The sequence below is a fragment of the Anguilla anguilla genome, chromosome 14 (genome assembly GCF_013347855.1).
Source record: "Anguilla anguilla isolate fAngAng1 chromosome 14, fAngAng1.pri, whole genome shotgun sequence".
NCBI classification, from domain to species: domain Eukaryota; kingdom Metazoa; phylum Chordata; class Actinopteri; order Anguilliformes; family Anguillidae; genus Anguilla; species Anguilla anguilla.
The window spans coordinates 6,200,525-6,227,501 of record NC_049214.1 but is presented as its reverse complement, the minus strand read 5'-3'; the positions used below and the strand labels follow the sequence as shown (position 1 = coordinate 6,227,501).

Below are 26,977 nucleotides of genomic sequence, written 5' to 3'. Positions count from 1 at the left end.
TGACACAGGGCTCAGTTGTTAAAGAGACCTGGCTCTCAGTCTGACTTCCTGTATAAACAAAGGTCTCGTAGTGGCTGCTAAATTTTGTTTGGATTTGGTGCTCATGGCTGAGGTTATAGCTCATATCTGTTTAGCAGCAAGACACTGCTAGCACTGTGTGTGTGTGTGTGTGTGTGTGTGTATGTGTGTGTTTGTGTGAGAGAGAGAGAGCTTGTGTATGCGTGTGTCATTTCTGAAACTGCAGTCCTTTTTTCATTCAAGTGGTTCTTATTCAGGAAACAGAAAAAATGAGATCAGTTCAAATAACCATGCAAAGTGAAATTTCAGTCAAAAAACTTAGTATATATTTCACACACACTTTCGGGATAGTCTCATATCACCAGAGGCGTAAAAGCATGAAAACACAATCTCATTGGATGATGCTTTCGGCCTATCACAGGCCACGCTGGGCTCTGCTAAGTTTACACCATTTTTTTCCCCCTTCGTGGAGTGAGGAATGAGAGAGTCCAGAGAGAACAGGAGTGAGCCTCCAGCTTACTTCCATTACAGGAATATAGAAAGCAGTCCCGGCTCTAAGAGTTAGACTGAGCTCCACTGTTAAGGCTGAGGTGAGTACGTGTTGGACGATGAGCGGGAATGATGTTTCCCGAGCCATTTTATTCTGCCTCTTTTGCTCTGAATGGAGATTGTGGCTGAAAATCTGGTGCTGTCGAAGTGGATTTGGTCTTGTTTGAGTGGCTGTTTTCAGCCAGGAAACTTCTGGGCTTACCAAGAATGGGTGCTCTGTGCATGAGAACAGGCTTTAGGTGTATGTTTTTTCAATGATCCGGAAAGCTTTATGTTCCACTGAGAAAATGTATTCTAACACACATCTGGCATTTTCTTTCGTTGATTTGAGATTTGGAATGTGATGCAGGCAGCTTAGTCTGTTCCATTCTGTTTACGTAAACAGTTACAACTTTTTCATGTCATTGTATTTTTTTCCTACAATATGAATTCCACCAAAAAAACATGTTAACAGTAGTTGTTATGAGGAAAATATCCCCTCAATGCAGAATCCTGCTTTTTTTTCACTCTGTCTGAATGAACTTGACAGTGCAGCACATTGAAAACTTCGGAGACTGTTCCTTTTTATACCATTCGATTAAAAAAATGCAATCTTTTTAAAGTGGGTAACAAAAAAAGAAAGGCAAATTTTGTGTTTTGAAGGTACTTTCTTGTAGGTCATGGTGAATGAAGGGAAATTGCCTGATATGAATGTACATACAGTTCTTGACCAGTAATACTGTCAAATGTTTGTACTTGCCTTAGCTAGCAAATTGCAGGGTACCAGAGAAGGCGTTCCAGAACTGAACTTTTTTTTTTTTTTTTAACTGAACTACTTTTTTTATAGTGATATTTTATTATCATGTCAATGTCAGAGTATCCATATTAGTTGGAACAATTTGATTTATAGATGTCTGACCTAGATAAATATCAAAATTGTTAAACTATTTGCTTTTTATGTCCTTTTTGATATAATTATACCTTTAGTTTTTTTATACATTTAGTGAACAGGAAAAAAAATCTATATTTTTGTTGAGTATTGTCTGTGTAGGAGTCTTCACTACTGAAGAACTTGAGATTGGTACTGATAAAAGTTGATATTTGGGCTTGGTAATACATTTTTGAAATGTATGCTATGATTTTATTTATTTATTTATTTGACACATAGCCGCTGTCCACAAAATCTTTCATTTTACAAGAATTTTAGCTCATTTCCTCTGGTCAATTCCAAAACCTTCTTCAATGTTTTTGTTTTATTTGAGGACCCTCTTTTGAGATAATGCAGTACTGATTTCCTCCTCCTTTCTCTCCACAGAAAGCAGAGACGGATCTGCGAGCACAGAAAATGACCAGGACTCTGTTGCGCCGTACTGCCTGGAGACTCCCTATGGTTTTCAGCTAGACTTGGACTTCCTCAAATATGTAGACGATATTCAGCGGGGTAACACAATCAAGAAGTTGAACATCCAGAGAAAGCCCAAAGTGGTCAGGCCCCCTGTGGCACCACAGAACGAATGGATCTCAACCGAGTCCCTGTCCTCGTCCAACAGTGATGAGAGCAAGCAGGCCTTGTACATATCCTCAGCTAGAAAGCAACCTGACCCCCCTCAATGCAGAACGGCCTCGATTCATGAGGCCCCCGTGGCTTTTTTGAGCGGCCCCGAGGCTAAGCTTCAGCCACCCCCCTCCCCTGGCGCGGGCAGGTATAATCTGCATGTGGAGAAGACGCTTATGGAGACACGCAGACGACTGGAGCAGGAGCGGCTGCTCATGCAGGCCCCCGTCAACGATCCCCCTCGCCGGCGATTGGCCAGCTTTGGGGGCATGGGATCGAACAGCTCCTTGTCGTCTTTCACGGGATCGAATGTCCAGAATCAGACCTTCCATAACGGACACCAGCCCAATGGTGATCTCAACCTCTTCTTCAATTCATCCGTGGGCAGCTCCATCCGCCATAGCCCCATGAGTTCAGGAATGACCACCCCGGTCACCAACGTCAGCCCCCTGCACCTGCAGCACATCCGGGACCAGATGGTCGTGGCGCTGAAGAGGTTGAAGGAACTGGAGGAGCAGGTGAAGACCGTCCCAATCCTGCAGGTGAAGATCGCTGTCCTGCAGGAAGAGAAGAGGCAGCTGGCCTTGCAGGTGAATAACCAAAAACCATCCAGTCAGAACCAGGATGGCACTTTCCGGAAACGGTCACACAGCGTAGGGAGTGCTGACCACTTCGAGCAGCTCTCCCAGGTCCGGCTGGAGTCAGAGCTGCACATAGACTCTGAGGATGAGCTGGAGAGCAAGGTCAGGAGCTCCCAGAGACTGGAGGAGTTCAGGCAGCTGACTGCGGAAATGCAGAAGCTGGAGAAGAAATTTGAGGATAATAACTGTGAAGCTCAGCGCAGTCTACACCCAATTGCAGCATTGAAGCAGCCAATCAGGGAGTGCAGATCCATCTCCGTCGGGGAGGATGAGAACATGGATAACGTAGTTGTTTATCGCAAGTCATCGGATCGGATCAGGGACGTAGCCGTGGCGACAGAACTGGAGACTGCAAGCACAGCGGTCGGGGTGACGGAGGCCATGCTGGGCGTGACTACAGAGGCCGAGACGGAGATTGAGATACAGCATCAGACTATCGAGGCCCTCAAGGAGAAGATCTACAGGCTGGAGGTGCAGCTGACCGAGGCCATGCACGCGGTAGAGATGGGCAAGCTGAAACTGGAGCTTCAGGCGGCGGGATCCAAGAAGAAAGCTGACAAGGGGACAATGGCCAGGCCAGACACTTACAGCACAGCGGTAGAAGCTAAAGTGGAGATGCAAAATCAAGGAGTGGGACACCACAGGGATTTTACTGTTGCGGTGGGAGTGTCGTGCGTGCCAGAACTGCACGACATTGCTGTAGGTCCTGAAGTCCCTATGGAGCGATGGGTTGTGCAGGAAAGAGTGGAAACTCATGAACAGGGTACCGGAATACACGTTGTAGTGTCTAACCAGTGTGTTGGGGTAAGTCCGAATGTGTGTGAAGTGGGAGTCAACACAGAGGAGACCGTGGACTGTTTGGGCCTTTCCAAATATGGGCCTGAACAGAGTAAGGATTACAGGTCAGTCGGAGTGGGTGATTGTTCAGTGGATGTGATGGTCTGTCCTGTGAAAGAGCTGGTTTCTTGTGGCACAGAAACAGATCAGGTGATAAAGGTTGACTTTGGAGTCACAGTCGTACCCCAGGCTACCTCTCAACACACAAACACAGTGGTAGATGCCAGAAACAAGTTCACCAGTACGGAAAGGGTTGTTTTCACTGACTCCAGTACAAACACAAGTCGACACACTCATGACAAAAACACCAGCACAGTTCCAGTCGAGACCAGGTCGGTGTCTGTGGGAGACGGTCGTGTGAAAGATCTAAAGACTGCTGTTAAAACACGATCTATTGCAGTGGGGACTTCAGTCAGGGCAGACACTGCTCTGGACAAGCAGTCTGTGGCCAAGACGAAAGATAGTGGGGTTGGGCTAGCCAACATAAATGAGAATTTTCTGGTTGGCTTGAAAACAAGGAACATAGCTTGTGGCCCCTCTCGCTTACCTGATCCTACCAAAACGAGGAGCATTGGAGTCGGGGAGGAGAGAGTGTGGGAAGCGGCCCAAACGCAGCAGCAGTCTCCACCGGAGACAGCGGCCGGTCTGGACCACTACATCGAGAGGGTGCAGAAGCTCCTGCAGGAACAGCAGATGCTGCTGGCAGAGAACTACAGCGAGCTAGCAGACGCCTTCGGCCAGCCTCACACCCAGATCGGCTCCATCAACAGTCAGCTGGTCAACACGCTGTCCTCCATCAACTCCGTGATGAAGTATGCCAGCACGGAGGAGCTCCGCAGCCTTGACATCCAGAAGCAGGGCCCGGACTCTACGGGCGCCATTGCAGGTATGGAAAATCTTGTCTCGCCTACATGCCTTTTATTAAGGGACTTCATCAAATTGGTAGAATATTTTGGCAAAATCATATTTCTGTGTATTGTTTTCGTGGAAATACATTGCATTATTCACAGCTGTGTATGCTTATGACGTAAATAGTAATTACAGCCAAGCTTTAGCCAAAAATGGAGAATTTCACTATCTATTATGTCCAGAATTTTCCAACATTTTTTCCTTTCTCAATTCCTTAATTTCACCAAAGAGAATTATTTATATTTCTAGTTATTATTTATAGCATTTTTATATGTAAATGCCCACATATAATTGGCACAAGTACGGCTCAAAGGTGAATTCTGTTTTTCTACAGTGTGTTGAAGTGTTCATTTCTGTTTTATCTTCTGCCTTTCAACAAAATGGTCAATGTCGAAAGATAGTTGCCATCCTTGATTCTATTTAAATGCAAGTTGCTTTTAAATAGAATCAAGAAGTTACCACATGTTGAAAAACTCTCATCATTAAATTTTGTACACAACTTTGAGTTTGTCTGTAGAAAGAAATAATGGCCAATTTAGCTTACTATGCTTACTTCAAGAAAAGTGTATTCCGGATTATTTTGCAACCCATAGTTTCATACAAGTTCTAAAGATAAACTAGATGTTTACCTAGATTTTACCTTTTTGCTGTTTTGAGATGATTAATAGTTGATGGTTAGTTAAGTAATCGTAAATTCTATGGCTTGTCAACAGATAATACAACTGCATTTTAATCCCCAAGGATTCCATGTTCACTTTCAGTGGAACAGTGTCATGTGAACAATAATATAATTCAATTATTTTGTATTATTTTATATCTTTCCCCCAAGCAGTTTAGCCTTTGTGTTTTTTATATGTTGTGTGATAGATTTTCTGTTTCTTAACTTTAGGTTAAAAATAGTGGAGTGTGAAAAGGATATACTTTCTTTGAATGGGCACATGCTCATTTTCCTTTTCCGTCTCTTTTCGCTAAATGAAATGAGCATTTGTCCTCAGTCAGTAAAGTAATAAACTGTGGCCCACTTGTACAAATACACAGCTTTTGGGATCATTTGGTTGAGTTTGACAGTACAGACTCAAAATTCAAGGTGATGTGTTTAGTCCTCAAATGTATCAAATTAATCTTTTCATTATTATATCTGCTAAATATATATGTAGGCTAAATCTATTTTTCATTTTTGTAATGCTGTTTTCAACAGTAATTACCAATCACACCCTCTGGCATATATTATTGCATTATATATTATATATTATTGTAATAGAGGTGCAAATCAGTTTGTAATCTTTCACCATCATCTCTCAGGAAGGTTATTTTTAAAACGTACCACTACTGTTTTAATATGAGATCCATCACAGGTTTCTGTTTGAAACATTAATGATGAGCCAGTGAAAAATGCTACCGCAACATTAGTGCTTTAGCCTGTGCAGAGGACTGCTTCCCAGAGCTGAGTGCTTTCATCTGGATTGTCTTGGCCTCTAGCTGATGTAGACGACGCTGGCCTGCACCAGCCTGCGGTGTTAAGTGTTTAATTTCTGCTGTGTCCTGTTTTGGTGTAGAAGGGGGTAAGCCTCAGATGGTCAGTGGGGCCTGTTCCCACACGAGCATGACTGTCCAGTCGGTGAAGAAGGTCACGCAGGTGCAGTCCGTGGTGTCTGACAACACGAGGCCTGCCAAACATCCGCAGAGCATATCTATGCAGAAGAGCCTGATAGATCAGCAGATGTCATCTGCTTTACACGGTAATTTTCATAGCATTTATTTACACATGCATGTGTGCATCTGTACATGAAGCATATGTGTTTCTGTGGTTTTGTGATTATGATCACTCCAGTAAAAATGGTGTACTTGGTTATTGACCTGACTTCTCACAAGGGTCACACCAGATGTAGTCCTTGCAGTTTTGTGGCTGCTTCTCCTTTACTTTGAGCAGTGAAAACCCCACGGCCTCAGTATTATAGGTGGAGATCGTCATTTTGGTTTGGTCTTGGCTGCACAAGCCCTGTACTTAAAATTTCTGGGATAGCATTAGGTTTTGGAATGCTCCCATTGTCCACAGAATTATGGCCTGTGGCAGACCTGGTCAAAAATACTTTCTGTGTGAATGTGCTGTGTCCTTCACATTGAAGACTGGGATGCGTTCAATTTGAATCCTCATTTCTTGAAGTTATAGTGAAAAAGTGGGCATTTCTGCGATTAGTGCATCGCAATGCAAGCTATAAATGGCACAAGCTGTTAGATCCCATAAAACTGACTTCGATTTTTTAAAGGTTTAAAATTGCTCACGCTTATGGAATTCACCATAAGTGGAAATATGAATTTGTGAATTTACAGAAACTTTGTTATATGTTGTTATTAAAATCACATCACCATACCGTAGCAGCTGATCGGTGCTGATGTATGTAAATCCACCTCATGAGAGAATGTTATACGTGAGGTCTGTTAACCATCTTTACAATGGAACTAAAAGGCAGCTTGTAGTTCAGTGTGACCTTTTTCTAACTTTGCCCTTTCTCATCTGGTCTCTCAGTGAGGAAGTTTACACAGCTGTATGAAATGACTGCTCTATTTAACCGCACCATAGCTGCTGTCCCTTTTTGTGTACACAAAAAAAAAAAACCCTGTCAAAAGGCTGTCTTTTTTTTTTTTTACTCTTACTTCAGGACTGGGTAACCATAATACTCTCAAGTCCATCATGAAGAAGAAAGATGGCCGACAGGGTTCCGACGGCACCAAAAAGAACCTGCAGTTTGTGGGCGTTAATGGAGGGTGAGAAGGGTCACTCAATTGGCACTGTGACTTAAAGGCATAGTATGCAGGATTATTTAGCCTTGTGGATCTGTTTACAATCAAAGAAGTCTCCTCCTCCGTCTTCAACCTCACCCACTCACCCCTGAGTTCCTGACCGAGTCAAATTCATTAGAATCTACCGGTAAATTTCTCCCATCAGTTACTCGGACCAGACATCACATTGTCCAGTCTGGACTACGAACCCGGACATTTTCATGGTAAAATCCTGCATGATATGGCTTTAAGAGCAGCTAATCCCTGCTTAGATAAATATGAGTAATGACAGTGTCCTCCCAGAAAATTAAAGTTTTTCTGTATGTTCTCCAAGTCATCTTGTCCTCGGTTTCATTGTAGCCGTGATAAAGTCCATCCCGTTGGGTCCTGTCTGCAGGTATGAGACGACGTCGAGCGACGACTCCAGCTCGGAGGAGAGCAGCTCAGAAGAGTCTGAGGAGGAAGCCGAGGAGGAGACGCATTGTGCAGAAGAGGAGGCGGAGCAAAGGAGAGCGGAGGAGTTCTGTAATGATGGTGCCATGAATGTTGGAGGAGGAGATGGGGAGAGAAGTCCAGAAAAAGTGGAAATACGAGAGAGGTGATTTTTCTTGAACGACTTTTTTATGGCACACACTTAAATTTTTAAGTACCCCCACTAAATAATTTTGAACAAGGCTAATGACTGAACAATTTCCATCCTTCAGGTATGAATTAAGTGAGAAAATGATGTCAGCGTGCAGCGCGCTGAAATCCCACTTGAACGACCCGAAGGCTTTAACCAGCAAAGATGTGGTGAGAATTGCTTCTCTCTGTAGAGGCCTATTAGAACGCAGTTGTGTTTACTGCTCTGTAATGGCTAATGTTGAAGTGCTCTTTTTGGTGTGACGTTCCAGCCCGTTTTCATTAATACTGCTTAAGCTGTAAGATGAAATCGGTAATAATGCTCTACAAACTATTCTTAAATCACAAAAGTAAATCTAAATGAATTATAAAACTGCTAATTTCTCACATTAAAATATGGGTTTCTCTATGTCAATTCCTGGCATCCATAATCTTCTTGAAGCCACACAATGTGACCTGCTTAACTGGCAGCCTCTTTAATGCAGGGATCGATCCCGGCTGAAGTGACAAATTTCCAACTTTGTTACTCTATTCTCCAAAAGCTAAGGAATGATTAGATCTTTTTGTTCCTAATGTTCTGTAGAAGAATGTTTGGCCAACAACACAGGGCAGGCCTTAATAGCAGGTTAATAGCAGGTTTCCTTTTTCATTATTTATTTATTTTTTGAACTGGAATGGCTTTCCGCTGTCTTTAGGAAGTGGAATTCATTTTAATCACCTTAGATATGAAAATACTTATCCTATTGAAAGTACCATGACAATCTGTACATTAGTTATTTGTGTTATATGTATTGTGTGTTTCATAGCACAGATGAAACGGGCTAAGTATCTACAAGATTACATAGATCGCTAATTTCGTAAAGTTACTGTTTTCTATCCAGCTACCTAAAATTAAGCACAGATAAGTATTTGTATGTCAGGAAAATGAACTGAATTGCTGATTAGTCTTCCTTCAATAAAAGATATCTGTAAATGTTTATACATGTGTTTGTGTTGGTACCAAACAGGAATATGCAAAGAAAATCTACTTCAGAGGAAAATTAATATTTGTCCCATGTTCCTCTTCTACAGAACTGGCACCTAGACAAAGTGTAGCTTAATGCAAGTGCAACTAGAATGAATCGAGTATCTGATTTAAAATATTCTGCATTTGTAGTATCATAGCTGACTTCTTTCCAAACATAAGTATTTCAATAGCATTAATTTACAGTGATGAGTGCTTCTCTCATTCATGTTGTTGATTCAATAGTGCATGGATAATGTTTTACATAATTTTACAGAATACCATAGCAACCAATTCACTGCTGCTCAGTTTTCCCATTTGAATTAATTTCTTCAAAGTGAAGGCTATTGCTGCAGCATGTGGTTGAGTGCTTTTCTGCACCTTTTCTTCCACAGAGAGCTAGCCTGAACACCCTCCAGCATGAGTGGTTCCGAGTGTCCAGTCAGAAGTCCGCCGTGCCAGCCATGGTGGAGGACTACATCTCCGCTTTCAAAGCCGTTTCGCCTGCCGTGCTTCGACACGTCGTCAACTTGGCCGACGGCAACGGCAACACGGCCCTTCACTACAGCGTGTCCCACTCCAACTTTGACGTCGTCAAGAAGCTGCTGGACGCAGGTATCGTATTGATTTCTCATTCTTCTCTGTCAAAGCAGACCTGAAATTGGAAGTAATTTACACCGCATCATGTAAAATTCAGCAGTGATAGCGCACCCCCCTGTACTGGAGGAGATGGTATTTGTGTATCATGTATATTACCACATATTCACACCCTCATACATTAGCTCTGACCACCTGTTGATACAGAGTTTAGGCTCAAGCATCACCTCTGGAGGATCTGGGCCTAATTGGCCGCATGTAAAGAGCCCCTGCTGTGGCAGTAACCACTCTTCCTCTCCTCTTCGTCATGAGCGTGCTCTTAACGGTAGTCTTGGACTTGTTGCAGATGCCTGCAATGTCAATCAGCAGAACAAGGCAGGCTACACTCCCATCATGCTCGCTGCCCTGGCAGCAGTGGAGGCACCAAAGGACATGCAGATCGTGGAGGAGCTCTTCAGTAAAGGGGATGTAAATGCCAAAGCTAGTCAGGTGAGTGGCAGGAGTCACCTGCTTCCTGGGCAGAAGTGAATACTCACATAGTTACACAAGCAATTGTAATTATTTTAGGAATAGTATCACTTACTTTATGGTTTTATACAAATGTTGTCTGTGTTAATGTGAATTGAAAAGACCGAGTTGTAGAAAAATAAAACATTGCCTGAGATTAGGTATTAATTGTTACGAGTTATGTGTTCTACAGATACACCTTATTGAAATACAAAAATCCTTGAATGGTTGTTTTAAGTATCTTTTTAAAAATGGCGTGATACTTTATGCATAAAACAATGACTTGTCTTATGATTCTAGACTGGCATAAGTTACCTTACATCCAGCAGTTTAATGATGCTGCAAATTCTCTCACTGGTCAATGCTGTTAGCTAGGACTGGTCATATAACTCAGGTGAATGCACTCATCTTCTCTAGCATTGCACATTACTATCTGAGCCTCTGCTAAACAGGAAATGAGGGTGTATGATAACTGGCCTTATCATATCAGTCATTATATTATAGATTTATTTGTATTTTTGTTTTCCTGTCTAAATCCTAGGTGCACTTTAGTTCCAGATTAGTTTGTTGGTTTTAAAGGGAGTACATTTGTTTTTATCAGCATCCCTCTTATCCTCTGTCCTGATGTGGCACAGTATAATGCTGTATTGCAGTTAAGTAAAATACTGGTGTACCTGAAAGGCTCATATGTAGAATCAGCTGTTGAAAGCACAAATGTATCCATACGTCAGTGAATAAAAGGTCTTACATTACACGCATTTAGCAGACGCTCTTATCCAGAGCGACTTACATGACATGTTACAGAGCATTTACATTGCATCCATTTATACAACTGGATATACACTGAAGCAATGCAGGGTTAGGTACCTTGCTCGAGAGTACAACGGCAGTGTCCAACCCAGGAATCAAACCTACAGTACAACGTTTAGGTTACAAGACCTATTACACCCATTATACTACACTGCCACCTTGCTTCAGGCTGGGTTCCCCCCCCCATTGAGTAACTGTTGTGACCCCCCCAGGCTGGTCAGACGGGGCTCATGCTGGCGGTCAGTCACGGGCGGATGGAGATGGTCAAGGCCCTGCTGGCCTGCGGGGCGGACGTCAACATCCAGGACGACGAGGGCTCGACCGCCCTCATGTGTGCCAGCGAGCACGGCCACGTGGAGATGGTGAAGCTGCTGCTCGCCCAGACCGGATGCGACGCCACCCTCTGCGACAACGTGAGTCCCCCTGTTCCTGTGACAATGAAAGGGACAGCCAAAGCGACCCTTTTAGTGGGATTAGCTCACAGCGCACTGCAGGGTGTATTACTCCTCTTATTATCAGCTTTTATTCTACAGCGCATGCACGTTTTGAAATGTTTTACAAACAAACACTTTTGGCATTTCCAGTACATCACATATATAAATAATTTGTGAACTTACCATGTTTGAGTAATACGAGCAATGTTTATTTTTATGTATTATTTTAATTGTGCCGATTTTAAATGTTGGGTTGACAGCAGCTGTGCTCTTTGTATTACCAGGATGAGAGTAATGCCCTGTCCATTGCTCTTGAGGCTGGGCACAACGATATCGCCATGCTGCTGTACGCCCACGTGAACTTCTCCAAAGCCCAGTCCCCGGTATGAGTCTCCTTGCTCTTCAGATTCTTTACCCAGGTCTATTTTTCTCTGCCTTTGGGGTGACAGAAAAATTCACAGAATACAAGCATTGACTTGTCTTTTTTTGTGTGTGGATTGAAAAAGTGTGGCTTTTTCTTATTTGATATGATTCAATGATCACATGTGAATCAAAATGTATAATTGTAAAAAATATATAATTGTATATTGTATTAGGGACAGTATGGGGGGGGGGGACTTTTTTACAGCACTGTACATTCAGAGACAAACGCTAGCGACACTGCTTTGAGAATGTTGCACTTGTTCTTGGGGAAGGCAGCTTGCGTATTTTGCGATTAAGCAACGTGTTGTGTTGTACTAGTAGTAGTACTAGTAGTTTAGTTTAATTCATTTTTTGCCCCCTCTCTACAGGGGACCCCTCGTCTTGGGAGAAAGGTGCCTCCGAGCCCCACTCGGAGGACTGCGTTTGAGTAGTGTGAACGCCCCCCCCCCCCCCCCCCCCCCCACCTCTTCCCCAGCTCCAGCTGCTGCTATTGGTTCATGTTAACCTGAACACAACTGAATGAATGTATTTACAAGCGGATATCTCTGTGCCTGAGCTCACCAGCATTTACCAACAGTAGAGGAAAGAAAGCATTGTGCTTATTCTAAATTGTTATTCGACTGGAAGTGTTCAATCTAGCTTTTACTTCACACACTTATATATGGAAAGTAGTTGGTCTGTGTTATCCTTCAGTATTGTTTCACTTTTTAATTGCCAATCTATACTGTCAGTAGAACCCATGTATATAAAGGAGATTTCAGATCCTGGAACGTACTGGTTAAAGGCAGTGTATTTTTTTTCTCTTTTGACTTTTTGTACAAATATAATTTCTCCTCTACCTGTCCTCTATATTTTGAGATGCAGAACCTCTTACCCAGGTGCCTTTGAATAATACAGTGATATGGATTGAATATATCTGATTTTCATATATGTATTCATATCTATATTGGATAAACTGTCTTTTGTAAAAGATCATTTATATCTATTTAAAAATCACTCTATTTGTATTATTTCAGATTCCCTAAATTAGGAGAAGTCTAATATTTATAAGTTAAGTAGATGATAGTTTTTAATGTATACACATATTTTATTTCACCATATAGACTGTATTTTAGAGCAATTACATGTGTAAATGTACCATTAATAAACTTTCTAAGCAGGTGCTTGTATTTAAATATCTTAAGTGCCTTGCAACTGCCATATAACAAAATAAAGTTCTCTGAATTGCCATGCGTGCTCTTTCATCCTACTTTAGAAAGTCATATTATATCATTATATTAGTGCTGCTCTTGCAAAGCCTGTTTGCCCTCTTTGCATATTGCTAATTTTTCAAACCATGTTTTCATACATGCATGGTGTCAGTAGTGTATAGTTCTCTGCCTCCATCTGCTGGTGTTAATTTGTATCTTAAACCATTCCATATGCTTTGAGTAGTTTCCGTTAAAATAAATAAAACTTTCTTTTGCAACTCGGCTGATTTGATTCTCCCACACTGTTGCGATCATAATAAGTCTTGAAGAATTATTGCAGTCACTAAATCCATAATGTCTTTTCAGTATTAAGATGAAAATGAATTTAGATGTCGAAGTGCACTTCTGTGTGGATTTTTTTTTTTTTAAGAGCCTTTTGGTGTTGTGCACCCAATTTTATCCAATGTAATAATTACAGACCAACACTGATGATGTTCGTGTCTGACAATACTGAATGCTTTTATTTTTTGATATTTAGGTCAAAATGGATGCTTACATATCCTCAAAGAATAATGGTTACTTGTTGTGCATTACTGCCCTATATACAGTGATAGATCCTTGCTGTCTGTTTCTTCCGTAAAATCAGGCAACCTATGCTTAGAAAAGGCTCTTTCTTCCACTGTGAGAGGAGGTTGTAAATATTTTTAATGTGCCGCATTCTACCTATCCTATTCCATCTACAGTTATCTTAGTTTTCATTATTATTATCCCTGTTATTGTTGCTACAAAACGTATTAACCTTCTGTTCAAATAGCGCAAATATTCCAGCACATCTGAACATTTGAAAGAAATTTTTAAAGGGACATAAAGCTAATTCTATTACTACTGAAATCGCCTCTTACACGCTTCTTCTCAAGTTACTTCTGCACCATTTGACATGGAAAACGAAATACATCGGAATACTGCCATCTGGTGTTGTACGAGTTTTGTCGTTTGTTAGATGGTTGCCTAGTTCTTGCTAACACCGATTAGGCCTACTTTAGAAAACATTGTTGTTGAAATGCATTCCAGGAGTCCAGGATAGCATTGCGTCAGAAATAATAATTTTGCCGTGCCCCATTCCCAATACTTTCTACATCTATAAATGTTTGATTATCCCTTCATGCGTTGTTGTTGTGTTTTCGTGCTGTGTAAAAACAAATAACCAAATAATAATATTATGCTTTTAATTTGTTGCATTTAACTAAATTGGTTAAAGCGATGTGATGTTACAATGCTTGTTTTTTTATTTTTTTTTATTTTATTGTGTAGGCGCTGTAGTGACAATGAATGCAGTGTGCTTATTTGAGAGTGGACTACCCTGAGTCTGAACGTCTCCCACGCGGTTTTGGTATTCGGAGACTGATCGCGCGCCAAAGTATTTCAAATTGCGCGAGGTGACTGGACAGCAGAATCGAGGAGTAAATGCAAGCTTGTTGCATTTTACATTGCAACATCTCCGTCACAGCATTAAAAGGGGAGACTGCAATCAGTTGATGCTGCGGAACTAGATTGGCATTCTTTTGTTTCATTTACTATTTTTGTCCAGTAGTTATTTTTTAACTCTAGAAAGTTAAGGGCCTTTTTTATAAGCTGCAACATCTAAGGTGGGTTTAACGCTTTTCATCGGAAATGAGCGACGACGAACAGGCCAAGCAGTCCATGGAATGTGCTGGATCCATGTCTTCTGGCAAAAAACCGCCGAGAATGCCTAAGTGTTCCCGTTGCAGAAACCATGGTTATGTGTCACCTTTGAAGGGACATAAACGATTTTGTAACTGGAGGGATTGTCTATGTCAGAAATGCAAATTGATCGCAGAACGGCAGAGGGTGATGGCGGCACAGGTAAAGTCATTTAATCACGATCAGAATTCAGCATTTAATTGAATGTTGTACTTTTTAACTAACATGAACTCAGATGTCAAACTTTAAAATTATTTTTAAAAACGCATTACTGTGAGATTGCAAGTGGCTGTGCATTAGCTAGAAGTGTAATCTCTAAATCGATCACTATTAGCCATCTAGCTATCATACAAGCTAAATCCAATCAAGTCGATTTGTACTAGCTAGCTATTGGTTAATTGTTTTCTAGCAATCCTGCTCGCTAGCTACATTTTCTTGTTTGCTAGCTAGCTCGGTTGGTTACAAATGTCATTATTTACCATAACAATAAATATTTATTTTGCAAGGCAGAAAGTGGATACTATGTATATAACCAGCTAAGTAGTATTAGCAGGCTAACTCGCTGGTGTTGTGTTCGTACAATGAAACCTGTCGTTAGTGGCTTTATCTTACCCAAGAAGCCATGTACTGTCTTCAAATAGCTACAAGTTAGCTATATCTTGTTTCCAGCTAACTGAAATTATTTAGCGAGGTAGAAAAATAATTAGATCAGGTATTGCCTGTGAGAACAACAATCTAATATAAATTGGTTGTCTCTGCAAGACCCCAGAGCATTGAATTAAATTGAGAGAAAAGAAAAACATTGCTTTCTGAACGCAGTGCAAATGTGACCTTTAAAAAGGTAAAAAATAAAATATTTATGCAGATCATAGCATTGTGTTTAGTATATTTAACACATTTTATCAGGCTTTTTAAGGAAGTTTGGTCTTGAGCAGGTGCTGCACACATCTAATAGCCTGTCTCGTACCCTGAACCTCTCTCATATCCCCTGCTTCCAGGTGGCACTCCGCAGACAGCAGGCCCAAGAGGAGGAGATGGGCATCTGCAGTCCAGTCACCTTGTCCAGCACGGAGGTCATGGTGAAGAATGAAGCCACAGGTGACAGGGCTTGCTTCTTCTCCGCAGGGGAAAAGTCTCCCCCTCTCCAAAACAACGAAGCCACATCACCCTCTGCTACAGGTACTGTAGGCTTAATGGCACACAGTAGAACACAGAGTACTGTGTGCTCATAGAGAGAAGCGATAAGTCACTGCAAGATAAAGGTTATCAAAAACTGTACCTGTACATGATACCATATGCAGGGGTATTTACAGTGCTTGTGTTTGGGTTTCTCCCCCTAAATCTACATGTACACCACAAATAGTTGCAATTGGGCTAATTATATAAACATGGTGTCCAATATAAGGTAACTGGTGCATTTTCCCCTAAACACATTCACAGAAGAGAATTTACTGGTTGGAGAGTCTGTCAAAAAGAAATGCTAGTTCAGCAGTTTAATTTTTAAAAGGCTGTGCCTTTATTCAGGGGAGTTTCTATAGTTTACATTTCTACGTATTCATTTGAGTAGATACGTATTTACTGAAAGTCTTTTTGGTCATGTTTAGTTTACTACAGCACTGTCCAGGTGCCAAGCTGGCAACTCTTCAATGTAAAGTCCTCTCCCTTTATCTCTGTGCTATACTGCCCAGTATACCAACAACCACTAATCCCCTTCTTCAATTTATTCTGATGCAAACTAACCTTACATATTTAAATACACAGGACTGCACTAAATCAGATCTGAAATGCAAATATTTTTAGTAGAAGAATTTGTTGTGGTCCTGGTGAACAATTACAGTAGTCATGTTTGTAGTCAAGTTACAAACATGAGGTTAATATCAGTTTGTTTCTGTGGATCAAAGAAGCAACCATCAGCGTCTTGGGAATTATAAATAATCTGTAGAATCTGTAAATACATGTATGATGTGATTCCTGAAATACATGTGAACTCTTGTTTCTCTCCAAGACCCACTTATTCTCTCACCCTCATATGACAGAATAAGTCACAGATTTCAAGATTTTTCGAGCTCAAATGCAAGAAGTCAAGAATTAATTAGTTGCAGATATAATCAAATTAATTAAGTTAATTGCAGATATAATCAAAATAGAATAAATATTATTGAAATGTTTATTTTTTAATAATAGAACATTACTCTTGGTAAACTTAAACTCAAGCATCACAATGCTTACAGCACAGTGTCGTATCGACATATCACTTGAAAAGAATGGACTGAGTGAGAGTACGAAGGAGTTGTGGGAGCTGACCGTAATGAATGGGAGTCGAGTTTAAGAAGTTCTTCGATAAGTGACTGCTGATAAAGATTATCAGAAACAAGTTGTTTCCTGATTCTGTGTGCCAGTGAATGCCAGCCTGGTTATGGGCTGCTTAACTGACGTCATTTTAGATTTGGACACATTGTTTTATTCCGGTCCATTTATTCTCATGCATTTGTTTAATAACAGCCATGGGAATGCTTTTTCCATAGTTTTATCTATCGAAACAGGTAAATGCATAATGCTCACATGACAACTGTGTTTGAATTTGCTTTTGAGCTGCTGGCAGAGATCTGCCTCTGGCCCCAAGAACTTTCTGTGTTTTGAGTGGAAGTGCTTGAAACTCAGGCAGCATTTCAAAAGTTTCCTTTCCACGCACAGCAAACCTTTCTGAAACACTACCAATAAGTTACAATGAAGCTAACAATTCTTTTTTTTTTAAAAAAGAAAATTTTATGGGCTTTTCAGCTTTATTAGACAGTGTAGTGTAGACCAGAGAGACAGAAAGAACGGGGAAGAGTGGGAGAGACATGCGACAATGGTCACGCGGTCGGACTCGAACCGCCGACGTCGCGGCTCGTAATGAGCATGTGGACAGTGCTCTACAGGCTTCGCCAAGAGACACCCCCGAAACTAACAATTCTTGAGACACTTTTTCTTCCATACTGTCAGTGGTCGGATAGATTACTGTTTGAAATTAAACTTTACTGTTTGAAGTGCAATGAGTACCATTCCATTGTCGTTATGCATACATTTCCCAGAAGCATTGCTACGCGGGTTCTAAGATGAAAGGGCAAAACAGAGCGGTCTTGTTCGTTGTATTGTGCATGCCAATATCATTTCAGTATGCTTTTAATTGTTTGCAGTAGGCTCATGCTGAGGAAGAAGTCAGGGGGAGACAGGGGAGATCTGTGAACATTTCATTATTGTGCTGTTGTCGTATCTGCAGGGAAGCGATTGCGCTGTGCCAAACTGAGCCATCTCTTGATCATTCCGTAGGTTTTGTGTGGTGGGAGAAACAGTGTGTTCCTGCCATTCAGATAGTGCTCTCAGGAGTGGAATACCACATGGGTCAAGGCTACTGCGGCGATGGCAGGTCCAGCGTTGGTGACAGAACAGTACAAAAGGAGCTCAGCACCCATTTATTTTGTGCTGACGAGAGCTAAGAGCACAGCTCATGACAGTCCGCATTAATATCTTGGAACACCGGGGTCAAATGCCAGGCACACCAACAACATTGTCTAACATTCACAAAATGGTTTTCTGTGAAACATGTCAAATTCAGGACTGTACAATTATTGGGAACCTTTGACAGATTATAAATTTTACAGCTGGCCTTTTAGATACATCTGATATAAAATGATTTGAGTTATTTTTTTTAGTTGAAGTGGAACTGAATGCGTCTCTAATTTGGTCTTGTCAAGTGCTGTTGCATTATATCTGTCACCAGCAGATGGCATGTGCACATTCTACATTTGTAATAAGCAAGTTTCCTTTTTGATCGCAGTCATGATAGTGATGCATTTAAGACTTGTTGAGTAAGAACTGTTCAAAAAGACTATTGTTTAAATTAATCAAACCCTGTGTTACACACTTTCATTAAAGTTGTGTTTTAAGCACATAAATGGCATATTTGTAAACTGGTGTTGGATTCTTTAGGTTATTGTCAGAGACTTTCATACCTTATCCTATTACGGATTAAACAGTATCTTGGGGTATAGGGTCTTCTCCATGATGTGAAGTTCAGTGGCTTCTGTTATTTTTCACTTGCCTGCGCAAACTTCATTTTTCATATGCACAGGTGAATATGTACTGGAACAATTACCCATTTTGAAGGTAGAAACAGTTCTTTGGCTGCTTTGCTACACTACTTAATGCTGTATTAGATCAGCAAACAGTGACTGTTAATTATTCTTGAGAGTAACCATTTTTGCTTTGCAGTATTTCCAGACAGAAGTTCTGGAATTGTTATTGGCACATATGTTCTGTGCTTTTTATTATGACTGAATAATAAATAATTTATCATAAGGGGAATGATGTAAGCATAATGGTGGCAGTTTCTCTCTGTGACTTGTTTAGAACAATAAATATACCAAAATACTGTTTTAATGTTATCCTCTCATAATGTTATCTCACAACCAAATGGGAACCTAGACTGAATTTACCCAGCATTCTCGAAATCTTAGCTGTGATGCTGAAATTTCTGTTAGTGTAAGGTCTAAGTGGATGGTGGCATGTTGAGCAGGAGAAACAACAAGATATGTGGTATATGCATATGTAAATGGCATAAAAATACTATAAGATTATTCTGTTACTCCCTAGAGGAAATTGCATGGCAGCCGCAGTGACTTGTTCCTTGTTTTCCAGGGAACCGCCCCGCCATGCCGTCCAGTCCCACGTCGGCCAGCAGGGGGCACCCTGAGGGTTCATCTGATCTGATGGTGGACGCATCCTACTACAACTTCTACCAGCCCTCCCGCTACCCTGCCTACTACAGCAACCTGTACAACTACCAGCAGTACCAGGTGCCCCAGAGAGCTCACTACCAGGCTAGCCCTCATGCGTTCTCACCTCATGCTGCCCATGCTAACCCTGCTGCCTTCTCTGCATTTACGTTATTAAATGCAGAGAAACCTTTGTGCCTTACATTACATTGCATTGCATTGCATTACATTACAGACAATTAGCAGACCCTCTTATCTGGAGCGACATGTGTTACATATGTTTTTACATTGCATCCGTTTATACAGCTGGATATATACTGAAGCAATTGCAGGTTAAGTACTTTGCTCAAGGGTACAATGGCAGTGTTCTACCTGGGAATCGAACCTGTGACCTTTAGGTTACAAGATCAGCTGTAACCGTTGGATTTATGTATTTATTTATTTATTAATTTTTACTTCCCAGACCATCTGCCTCTCTATGTGGGGGCAAAATCTGATCTAATAGTGGAAGATGATATTTTCTGTATTCAGTAACCTCAATAACCCTTCATCTTGTTTCTTCTTAAAGGAGAGTCACAGTACAGTTACATAGGACTGTGATTATTTTTTTAAATTGCATGTTATTGCAGATTCTTAAACTTGTTTTTGGATTTTATTTTTAAAAAATCTTCAGGGGTTTGAAATGTTTGAGGTTTTCCTGTTTCCACTTGTAAAACCGGGGGCCGGGTTTTATAAGCATGCTCTCTTCTGTTGTGATAAGTGTTAGATCCTGCTCTGCTTTAAATGAGAGCCAATTTGTGCAAAGTAGTTGTTTTAGCAATCAGTAAAACAGCAACATCTCTGCCCCTCCACCTTCAACCTCTACTACTCACCACAGACCCCCAGCTACTCACCGAAGGATTCAGACAGCCTTCTTTGACAAATCAGATTTGTTTCCTCCTAGCTCTACGCATGTTAGTGGAGGAACGTAGGCGATGACCATGAGCTCTGCGCTCACTCTTGCTCATTGTAGCCCATATTCTCTGAGAAGGGGGCGACGGCGCGTAGGATAGGGTGCGATCCACGTGCACTGCGGTCTGAGATTTATCTGAGCTCCCATCTGCCACCTCCCACTGCTGCGAGGGGGCTCTGCACCGGCAGTGCAGGCGGAGAATGATAAAATAAGGGTGGCATAACCATGCACATGATCCAGACATCCGATGGTGCCAGATAAGGGATAAGGGCATTATTAATGACGCAGTGTGCCGTGCACTGGAGTTCGAGCGTGGCATCTGGGCGAACGTCAGCACACTGTGTCCAGGAAAGCGTGCTGCACAGGCACCCAGGCATTTTTTGTGCTTTTTAAAAGTACCTATCTGCGGTATTTAATACTTCTGTAAAGTAGAAATATCCACAAAGTAGAGTATTGAACATCTGCTTGCTCACTTGTGATTTTGGAGCAATAAAATTCAACCATTATGATCCAAAGTAATCCTTAACCAGGTTTCTGCTCTACCAGTGTGCCTGCATGACTTGGATTATCCTCAGCTAGTTAAGTAATTTATTTTTCTTCATTCATGAGTACATTTCCTGTACGTTTAATTATTATGCACCATTATTGCAGAGCATGCAGTGTATTCTAGACTTGAAAGTTTTCCCCAATTAAGTATTTTGTTCTTGGATGTTTTTTCATAATACAGTACCTTCCTCAGGAACCTGCCATTGAGATGCATTGTTATGAGAACAGTGTGGCTTTGTGTTTCTGTGCACAGATGCCCAGCAGCGAGGGTCGCCTGTCGGGCCACAACGTGTCCCCGCAGTACCGGATGCACTCGTACTACTCCGCGGCCTCCTACCTGAGCCAGGGCCTGGCAGCCCCCGGCTGCGTGCCCCCCATCTTCACCCTGGAGGACAACGCCTCCTTCCCTGAGCCCAAGGCTGCAAGTGAGTGCTGTGCAGCGCCCTGCTCTCTCAGGCCCTGCTAAGCCTTATCCACATCACCCCTCGAGCTCTGTCTGTACAGCGCCCTGCTCTCTCAGGCCCTGCTAAGCCTTATCCACATCACCCCTCGAGCTCTGTCTGTACAGCGCCCTGCTCTCTCAGGCCCTGCTAAGCCTTATCCACATCACCCCTCGAGCTCTGTCTGTACAGCGCCCTGCTCTCTCAGGCCTTGCTAAGCCTTATCCACATCACCCCTCGAGCTCTGTCTCTACAGCGCCCTGCTCTCTCAGGCCCTGCTAAGCCTTATCCACATCACCCCTCGAGCTCTGTCTGTACAGCGCCCTGCTCTCTCAGGCCCTGCTAAGCTTTATCCACATCACCCCTCGAGCTCTGTCTGTACAGCGCCCTGCTCTCTCAGGCCCTGCTAAGCTTTATCCACATCACCCCTCGAGCTCTGTCCGTACAGCGCCCTGCTCTCTCAGGCCCTGCTAAGCCTTATCCACATCACCCCTTGAGCTGTGTCTGTACAGCCGTCCAGTCTTTAACACTGAGTTACACATGCAAAGCAAGTTATTCATTTTCAGGCTTGGGGTGCACTTTGTGTTAATCTTAATAAAATATAGGAATACATGCCACTTTCTCTCAATAATTTACTGTTCAGAGAAAGTAGCATGGCTGGCCCTTTAAATGACCTCTCCTGCGGATTATGTCCTCAGACAAACTGCAGCAGAAGGAATGGCTACATGCTTTACTGTACCTCTTCACTGGGTGGGAAGGCGGTTGTGGGTCTGCTCTCCTGGTGCTGGTTGTTTATGAGTTGTGGGTGTTGTTGTTGGCAACTTAATGGCTTTGTCACCAGACCAGAAGACATTTAGAATGTCCTAAGCGACATTTAATTCTGTGGTATATGAAGTAAACATTTCACGGACAGGAAAAGAATGGCAGTAAACCAATAAGAAAACACAAAAACAATGAACACATCCCTCTCATTCACTCGCTGAGACTCGAGTGCTACATTTGGCATGATGCGGGGTGCATTTAGTGAAAGTAGCGTGACCTTGTGTGGCTGAACAGCCTGTCGCTGGCGGAGATAAGCCTTTATCTGCCCCTCCTCCAGCCCTGGTACAGCCAGTGCCACCGCCTCAGATTAGCAGTCCCACGGCGGTGTGGAGGTGCGTTCGTCACTCCGCCTGAAAGATCCTTTCTTCGTCCCGTCTGTGCCAAGCGTCCGAAGGCTTTCTTCTGAGTTCAGCCCAACCCGGAGCTGAGATACGGTATCGGTCTCAGCCCAAATATAAACGCGAGACGTAAACAGTCGGTCGGGCTCCGGTTGGGTTTCGGACCTCTGCCGTACTGCCAATGGATGGCACTGATTTCAGGAGCTCTGCGCCAGCATGTCAGACGTATGCATGTCACGCAGGGCGGTCAGATTCAGGGAGGTGCTTGTGTTGCAGCCCGTTGAACATCAGAAAGAGTTTCTTCATGTCCCAAATTAACAGTAGCAGTAATTTGTATAACACATTTAATACAATAGTTTACATACTGGTAAGATGTACAAAATAAACAGATGAGAAAAGGCTTGTTTTCTCAGTAATCTCCCTCCTTCCAAAGGCTGTGAAGAGTGTCCACAAGGTTTGCAGTAATGAGCATAGAGTGTAAATCTATCTGCTGTTATACTGATCTCTGTGAGCCTGTGTTTATAACCATCAGTGGACCGTAAAAGGGGTTGCATAACCTTCAGGAGCAAAAGGCCGTCCTTCCACAGGTCTGCCGTCATGGGGAAAATGGCCTCGGGAGCTAGCGAGCGGGAACAGTTAGGATTCGCCAGCAGTTATGAAGCTCGCCGTGCGTCTTTGCCCGTCCATCACGCGGCGCAGCATTGTAAAATGTACAATTTTAGTTTCTGTGAATTTCATGTCAGAAACTATGATGTAATTGTGTATGATTGGTTATGTACGAAGCTGCCTTTTTTAGTGTACCGCATATGTACAGCACAATAGAAATAAATTAGTTTTTTTCTTGTGCTTTTGAAGATATTGGCAGTAATCTGTATTAAATATTACAGAGGAGATCAAACACCCAAGAGCATTGACATTGAGCCTGTCAGCTTTATGTACCTCATTCTTTTATTTAGCTCCCGGCAAAGAACTTCAGCACACAGCCAGTAGAACTGTGGATAATTGCACTATAGATTTCTGCGTTATGAGTAAAAAGCTAATCCACAGATCTGCAAATGATTGCTGTACAGAGGCAGTGAATACATCACACCCTTAGCAACACACATTAGTATTAACGATCGGCCATTTTGAACTGGTGACGAACTGCAGACCAGCGGAACACTGAGCCATGGACCAATCAGAGAGTTAATGAGGGGACAAATAGCTCTTCTTCATGGCTTCTTAATTATCTGTGTGGTAGAAGGCAAAAAGGAAAGGGGGCAGTTGGAGGGAAGGAGATTAATACAGCTGTGATCTGCTGAGTTCATCAAGGTCAGAAACCTAAGCCGCGTTTCCACCAAAATTACCCGGAACTTTCAGTCCCAGGAACTACTTTACCAGGAACTAAAAGGTTCCTTCAGCCAATGGTTGTCTGCGTTTCCACCGGGGTCTAAAGTACCGCGAAGATTAGGCAAATTAGCCCACTGACGTTGTCGTCGGTCCATCTGTCATGATATCTTCTGTAACCCCATACTACCACCGAAGTAGCCTACATTATTTTCTAATAACCGGGACAGCCCGGAGGAGTTTATTCCACTTATATACAACGGGTTACCAACAATGACTATATATGGTTACTTTTGTATTTATTGATTTTCATATATCCTCTCAAACACATTCATTAACAGCAGAAAACATGCACACGTTGTAAACAATTTGCTGTTTTATTACTTTCTCGTCGTCAATTCCATATAGGCTAATCGCAAAATGACAAGAATACAACGAAAACTCGGACTTGCGTGAAAATGTAAATTAGTAGTGGTACAGCCACCGTTTGCTTTCCTTCGAAGTTACTGCTAGCCGAGCAGCGAAGTGTGCCCTCCAAATGCGAACCATGCACAATAAATGAGTCCATAGTCTTCCTGGTCTTTTCGTGGAATTGAAAAATGGCAGTAAAATTGAGTAAAATTACGGCAGTCTGAAAAAGCTAAAGGGAAGATTACTAGAATTAACCTGTTATTTTACCCGGATAAAAAGTGCGGAAGGTGATTTCCAGTTTGCTTGTACTGTATCACCAATGTTAATTATGCAGAACTACCGCATACCTCACATAACTGTATCAAACGTTTTGAGTCAATTACAACGGGCTAACAAAGAAAATCCGGAAGAAAATATTCAGCAACCGAATTAATCCGTTTGAATGTTTTGGTAGCCTACGTAATATGCTGTCCCAGCACGAATGTTTAGCATTTTATAAAACGAATACTAAAGCAAGAAAAGAACAGAAGAGCACACGTTATAATTCCAAGACGTTGACAGGCTATAACCAAAAGTAGGCTACTGCGCCGCATAACATACAAGTTTGATTTGAACTTATTATGAAAATTAATTGGTTTGCCGCTGCATATTTTCAAACATGGCGGGTAATGGCGGAAAATAAATACAACACAAATGCTACGAGTACTCGACCAATCAGAAATGTTCAGCGCTGCAAGCTCCACCCAAAAGGTTCCTGTACTTTCGGAAAGTACTACCCCCCGAGCAGGAACGTTTTGGGGGGTAAAACAAAGCCCCCAGAACTACATTTAGACCCTAGTTCCTGCGGTGGAAACGCACTGAGTTCCTCAAAAGGTTCCTAGTTCCGGGGTATAGTTCCTGCGGTGGAAACGCGGCTCTAGTCTTAGCGTGTGAGTAACAGTGTTATTACCCAAATAACACAATAACTTAATAAATCGGCACATGGGGAGACATTAGATGAAGAAAAAACACCTATTGTGACTATATTTTCTTGTGGGGAAAAAATTATTGGCTGCATATTTTTTGGTATTGTTACCATGGCCTTGCATTGAAACGGGTGCTGGGAACACCTATACTGGAGCCAACCACTTAGGTCTCTAGTGAACATCAGTTCTCAACAAGACCAGGAAGTGAGCTTCAAAAATGCAGCCTAGTTTTTAGCCGCTTGGTTTCAGCACTTCAGTGCTTTATTTAAGTCATTGCCATTTTGATTTGTTTCGGGAATAAATGAGGTGCGTTTTAGTCATTGCCATTGCGAAAAACATGGAGTCAGATGTATTTTCAATAGTTTCTTGTATAGGACATTGTGACCTCTCTTCTATACTACGTACAGAAGTACAACAAAAGTGAGCAGTATTTTTGGCAGTATTTGCTGTCCGAAATTCAGCAAATTGTTTTGTTAAGGAGTAAGTGAAGTAAGCGACTGTAGCAGTGAGTTGATGGTTTTTGATGTGTGCCCCCCGCCCAACCTCCCCACAGTGTTCGCTCCTGGCAGCGGGCATGACGCTGGCCTGCCCTGCCTGTCCATCAACCCCTTGGTCAACTCTGACACCAAGCAGGAGTGCGAGACCAGTTCTGAGTCTGAGGTCTTCGCCGTGAACGTTGTCATCGATGGGCCCAGTGAGTGAGGCCTTCCAGGTGACAGCCCCTCCACACCACAGCAGCTAAATCAAGCTCAAAATCACTGATGATCACCAGCAGCACTGTCAATGCGAAAGGGTCTGTGGCTTTTCCATAGCCCCCTGTATTCTGTATTTGTTTTCAAGTTTCATACTTTCATTCATTATTTTTGTGCCAGGTGAAATAAATGGAATTGCATCATTATGGAGTATAATGCATTCAGCAACATTGACTCTCAATGCGTTGCATAACAATGGCATTTTATAGTTTTGCAGAAATCGCCTTGCTCTAAGACAATTAATGAAATTTGAGTTTATAATTTTTTAAGTTATTAATAATCATAGTTCTGAACAAAGCAAAATGTCGGTTTTGTCAGTAGCAATACAACATTCATTTTGTATTCAAATTGCTCAGCACTGTGAATATTCATTTTGGCACATTCTCCATGCATTTTACAAAGAAGCACGGAATGCTCAGACTGTGCTACAGTATGTGTTTGTCATATAGTTGTATCACCCTTAAATGTATTATGAATTATTGTAATGCTCTAAATAATAGTGTGCTTATGTTCATGTTCATGTCAGTACAGTATATCTGTAGTCTAAAATTAACATTTCATAATGGATAACTACACCACTGAAATTTGTTTTCTCATCACTCATATTTTGTTTTTTTTTTGTTATTTTGGGAAGTACTGCATCAGTTCTGTGCATTTCCAGTTTTAATTGAAAAGTTCATCTAATGTGCAGTATCAGTTTCAGCAATTGCCTCCACATTTCTAAACAAGTTCTTTCTTAAATAGCTCCTCTCAAAGAGAGCAGTAATGTTCTATGAGCTTTGACAATGTTGTGACCGTTATGTTAATGTTTGTGCTTCCTGAGAACAATAACAGCACAGAGAAAAAAATGTTTTACTGAGATTCATTTTTGATTACATGTTATTAGACTAGTTTTAGTAGTTATGTTTTAATGAAAACAGCAATTGTATAATAGTATATGCAAGTGTTTATGGTAACTGCCAAGTTTATTGGAATAAAAGTGTTATTGATGACCAAATGTGTCTGTTTTGGGAGTGCAACAGAAAATAGAAAGAAAATGTACTTTTATTTTCTTGCTCTGTGCTTTTAAAACATCTATTTGATTTCACCCCC

At 41.8% G+C, this 26,977-nt stretch overlaps 2 protein-coding genes across 6 annotated transcripts in view; both read left to right on the top strand.

Annotated features, from left to right (window-relative positions):
* The window catches only part of LOC118213097 (KN motif and ankyrin repeat domain-containing protein 1-like), a 44,504-nt gene extending 31,610 nt beyond the window's left edge, over window positions 1-12,894 (top strand). For all 4 annotated transcript variants that reach the window (XM_035391778.1, XM_035391776.1, XM_035391777.1 and 1 more), the window contains exons 3-12: window positions 1,862-4,465; window positions 6,045-6,227; window positions 7,149-7,254; window positions 7,667-7,867; window positions 7,974-8,061; window positions 9,289-9,508; window positions 9,837-9,979; window positions 11,020-11,220; window positions 11,526-11,624; window positions 12,033-12,894. In XM_035391778.1, coding sequence (XP_035247669.1) covers window positions 1,862-4,465; window positions 6,045-6,227; window positions 7,149-7,254; window positions 7,667-7,867; window positions 7,974-8,061; window positions 9,289-9,508; window positions 9,837-9,979; window positions 11,020-11,220; window positions 11,526-11,624; window positions 12,033-12,095 — 3,908 coding nt within the window. In that variant the 3' untranslated portion in view covers window positions 12,096-12,894. The remainder of the gene's footprint in view (window positions 1-1,861; window positions 4,466-6,044; window positions 6,228-7,148; window positions 7,255-7,666; window positions 7,868-7,973; window positions 8,062-9,288; window positions 9,509-9,836; window positions 9,980-11,019; window positions 11,221-11,525; window positions 11,625-12,032) is intronic.
* A 1,342-nt stretch (window positions 12,895-14,236) lies between these two features.
* On the top strand, window positions 14,237-26,977 carry dmrt1 (doublesex and mab-3 related transcription factor 1). 2 transcript variants are annotated; one of them, XM_035391782.1, is made up of 5 exons: window positions 14,237-14,500; window positions 15,575-15,755; window positions 19,257-19,414; window positions 21,085-21,256; window positions 25,687-26,977. In XM_035391782.1, exons 2-5 carry the CDS (start codon window positions 15,611-15,613, stop codon window positions 25,833-25,835), a joined length of 624 nt encoding a protein of 207 aa, XP_035247673.1. In that variant the 5' UTR covers window positions 14,237-14,500; window positions 15,575-15,610; the 3' UTR covers window positions 25,836-26,977. The 2 variants fall into 2 exon arrangements, with proteins under 2 accessions (XP_035247673.1, XP_035247672.1); XM_035391781.1 differs by having other exon boundaries at window positions 14,239-14,738; window positions 25,687-26,975.

Excerpts from the sequence above, each read along its gene's own strand:
- dmrt1 (XM_035391781.1), top strand. The coding sequence starts at position 14,526 with ATGAGCGACGACGAACAGGCCAAGCAGTCCATGGAATGTGCTGGATCC. Across the intron at positions 14,739-15,574 it reads AGAGGGTGATGGCGGCACAG|GTGGCACTCCGCAGACAGCA; the intron begins GTAAAGTCATTT and ends CCCTGCTTCCAG. Across the intron at positions 15,756-19,256 it reads CACATCACCCTCTGCTACAG|GGAACCGCCCCGCCATGCCG; the intron begins GTACTGTAGGCT and ends CTTGTTTTCCAG.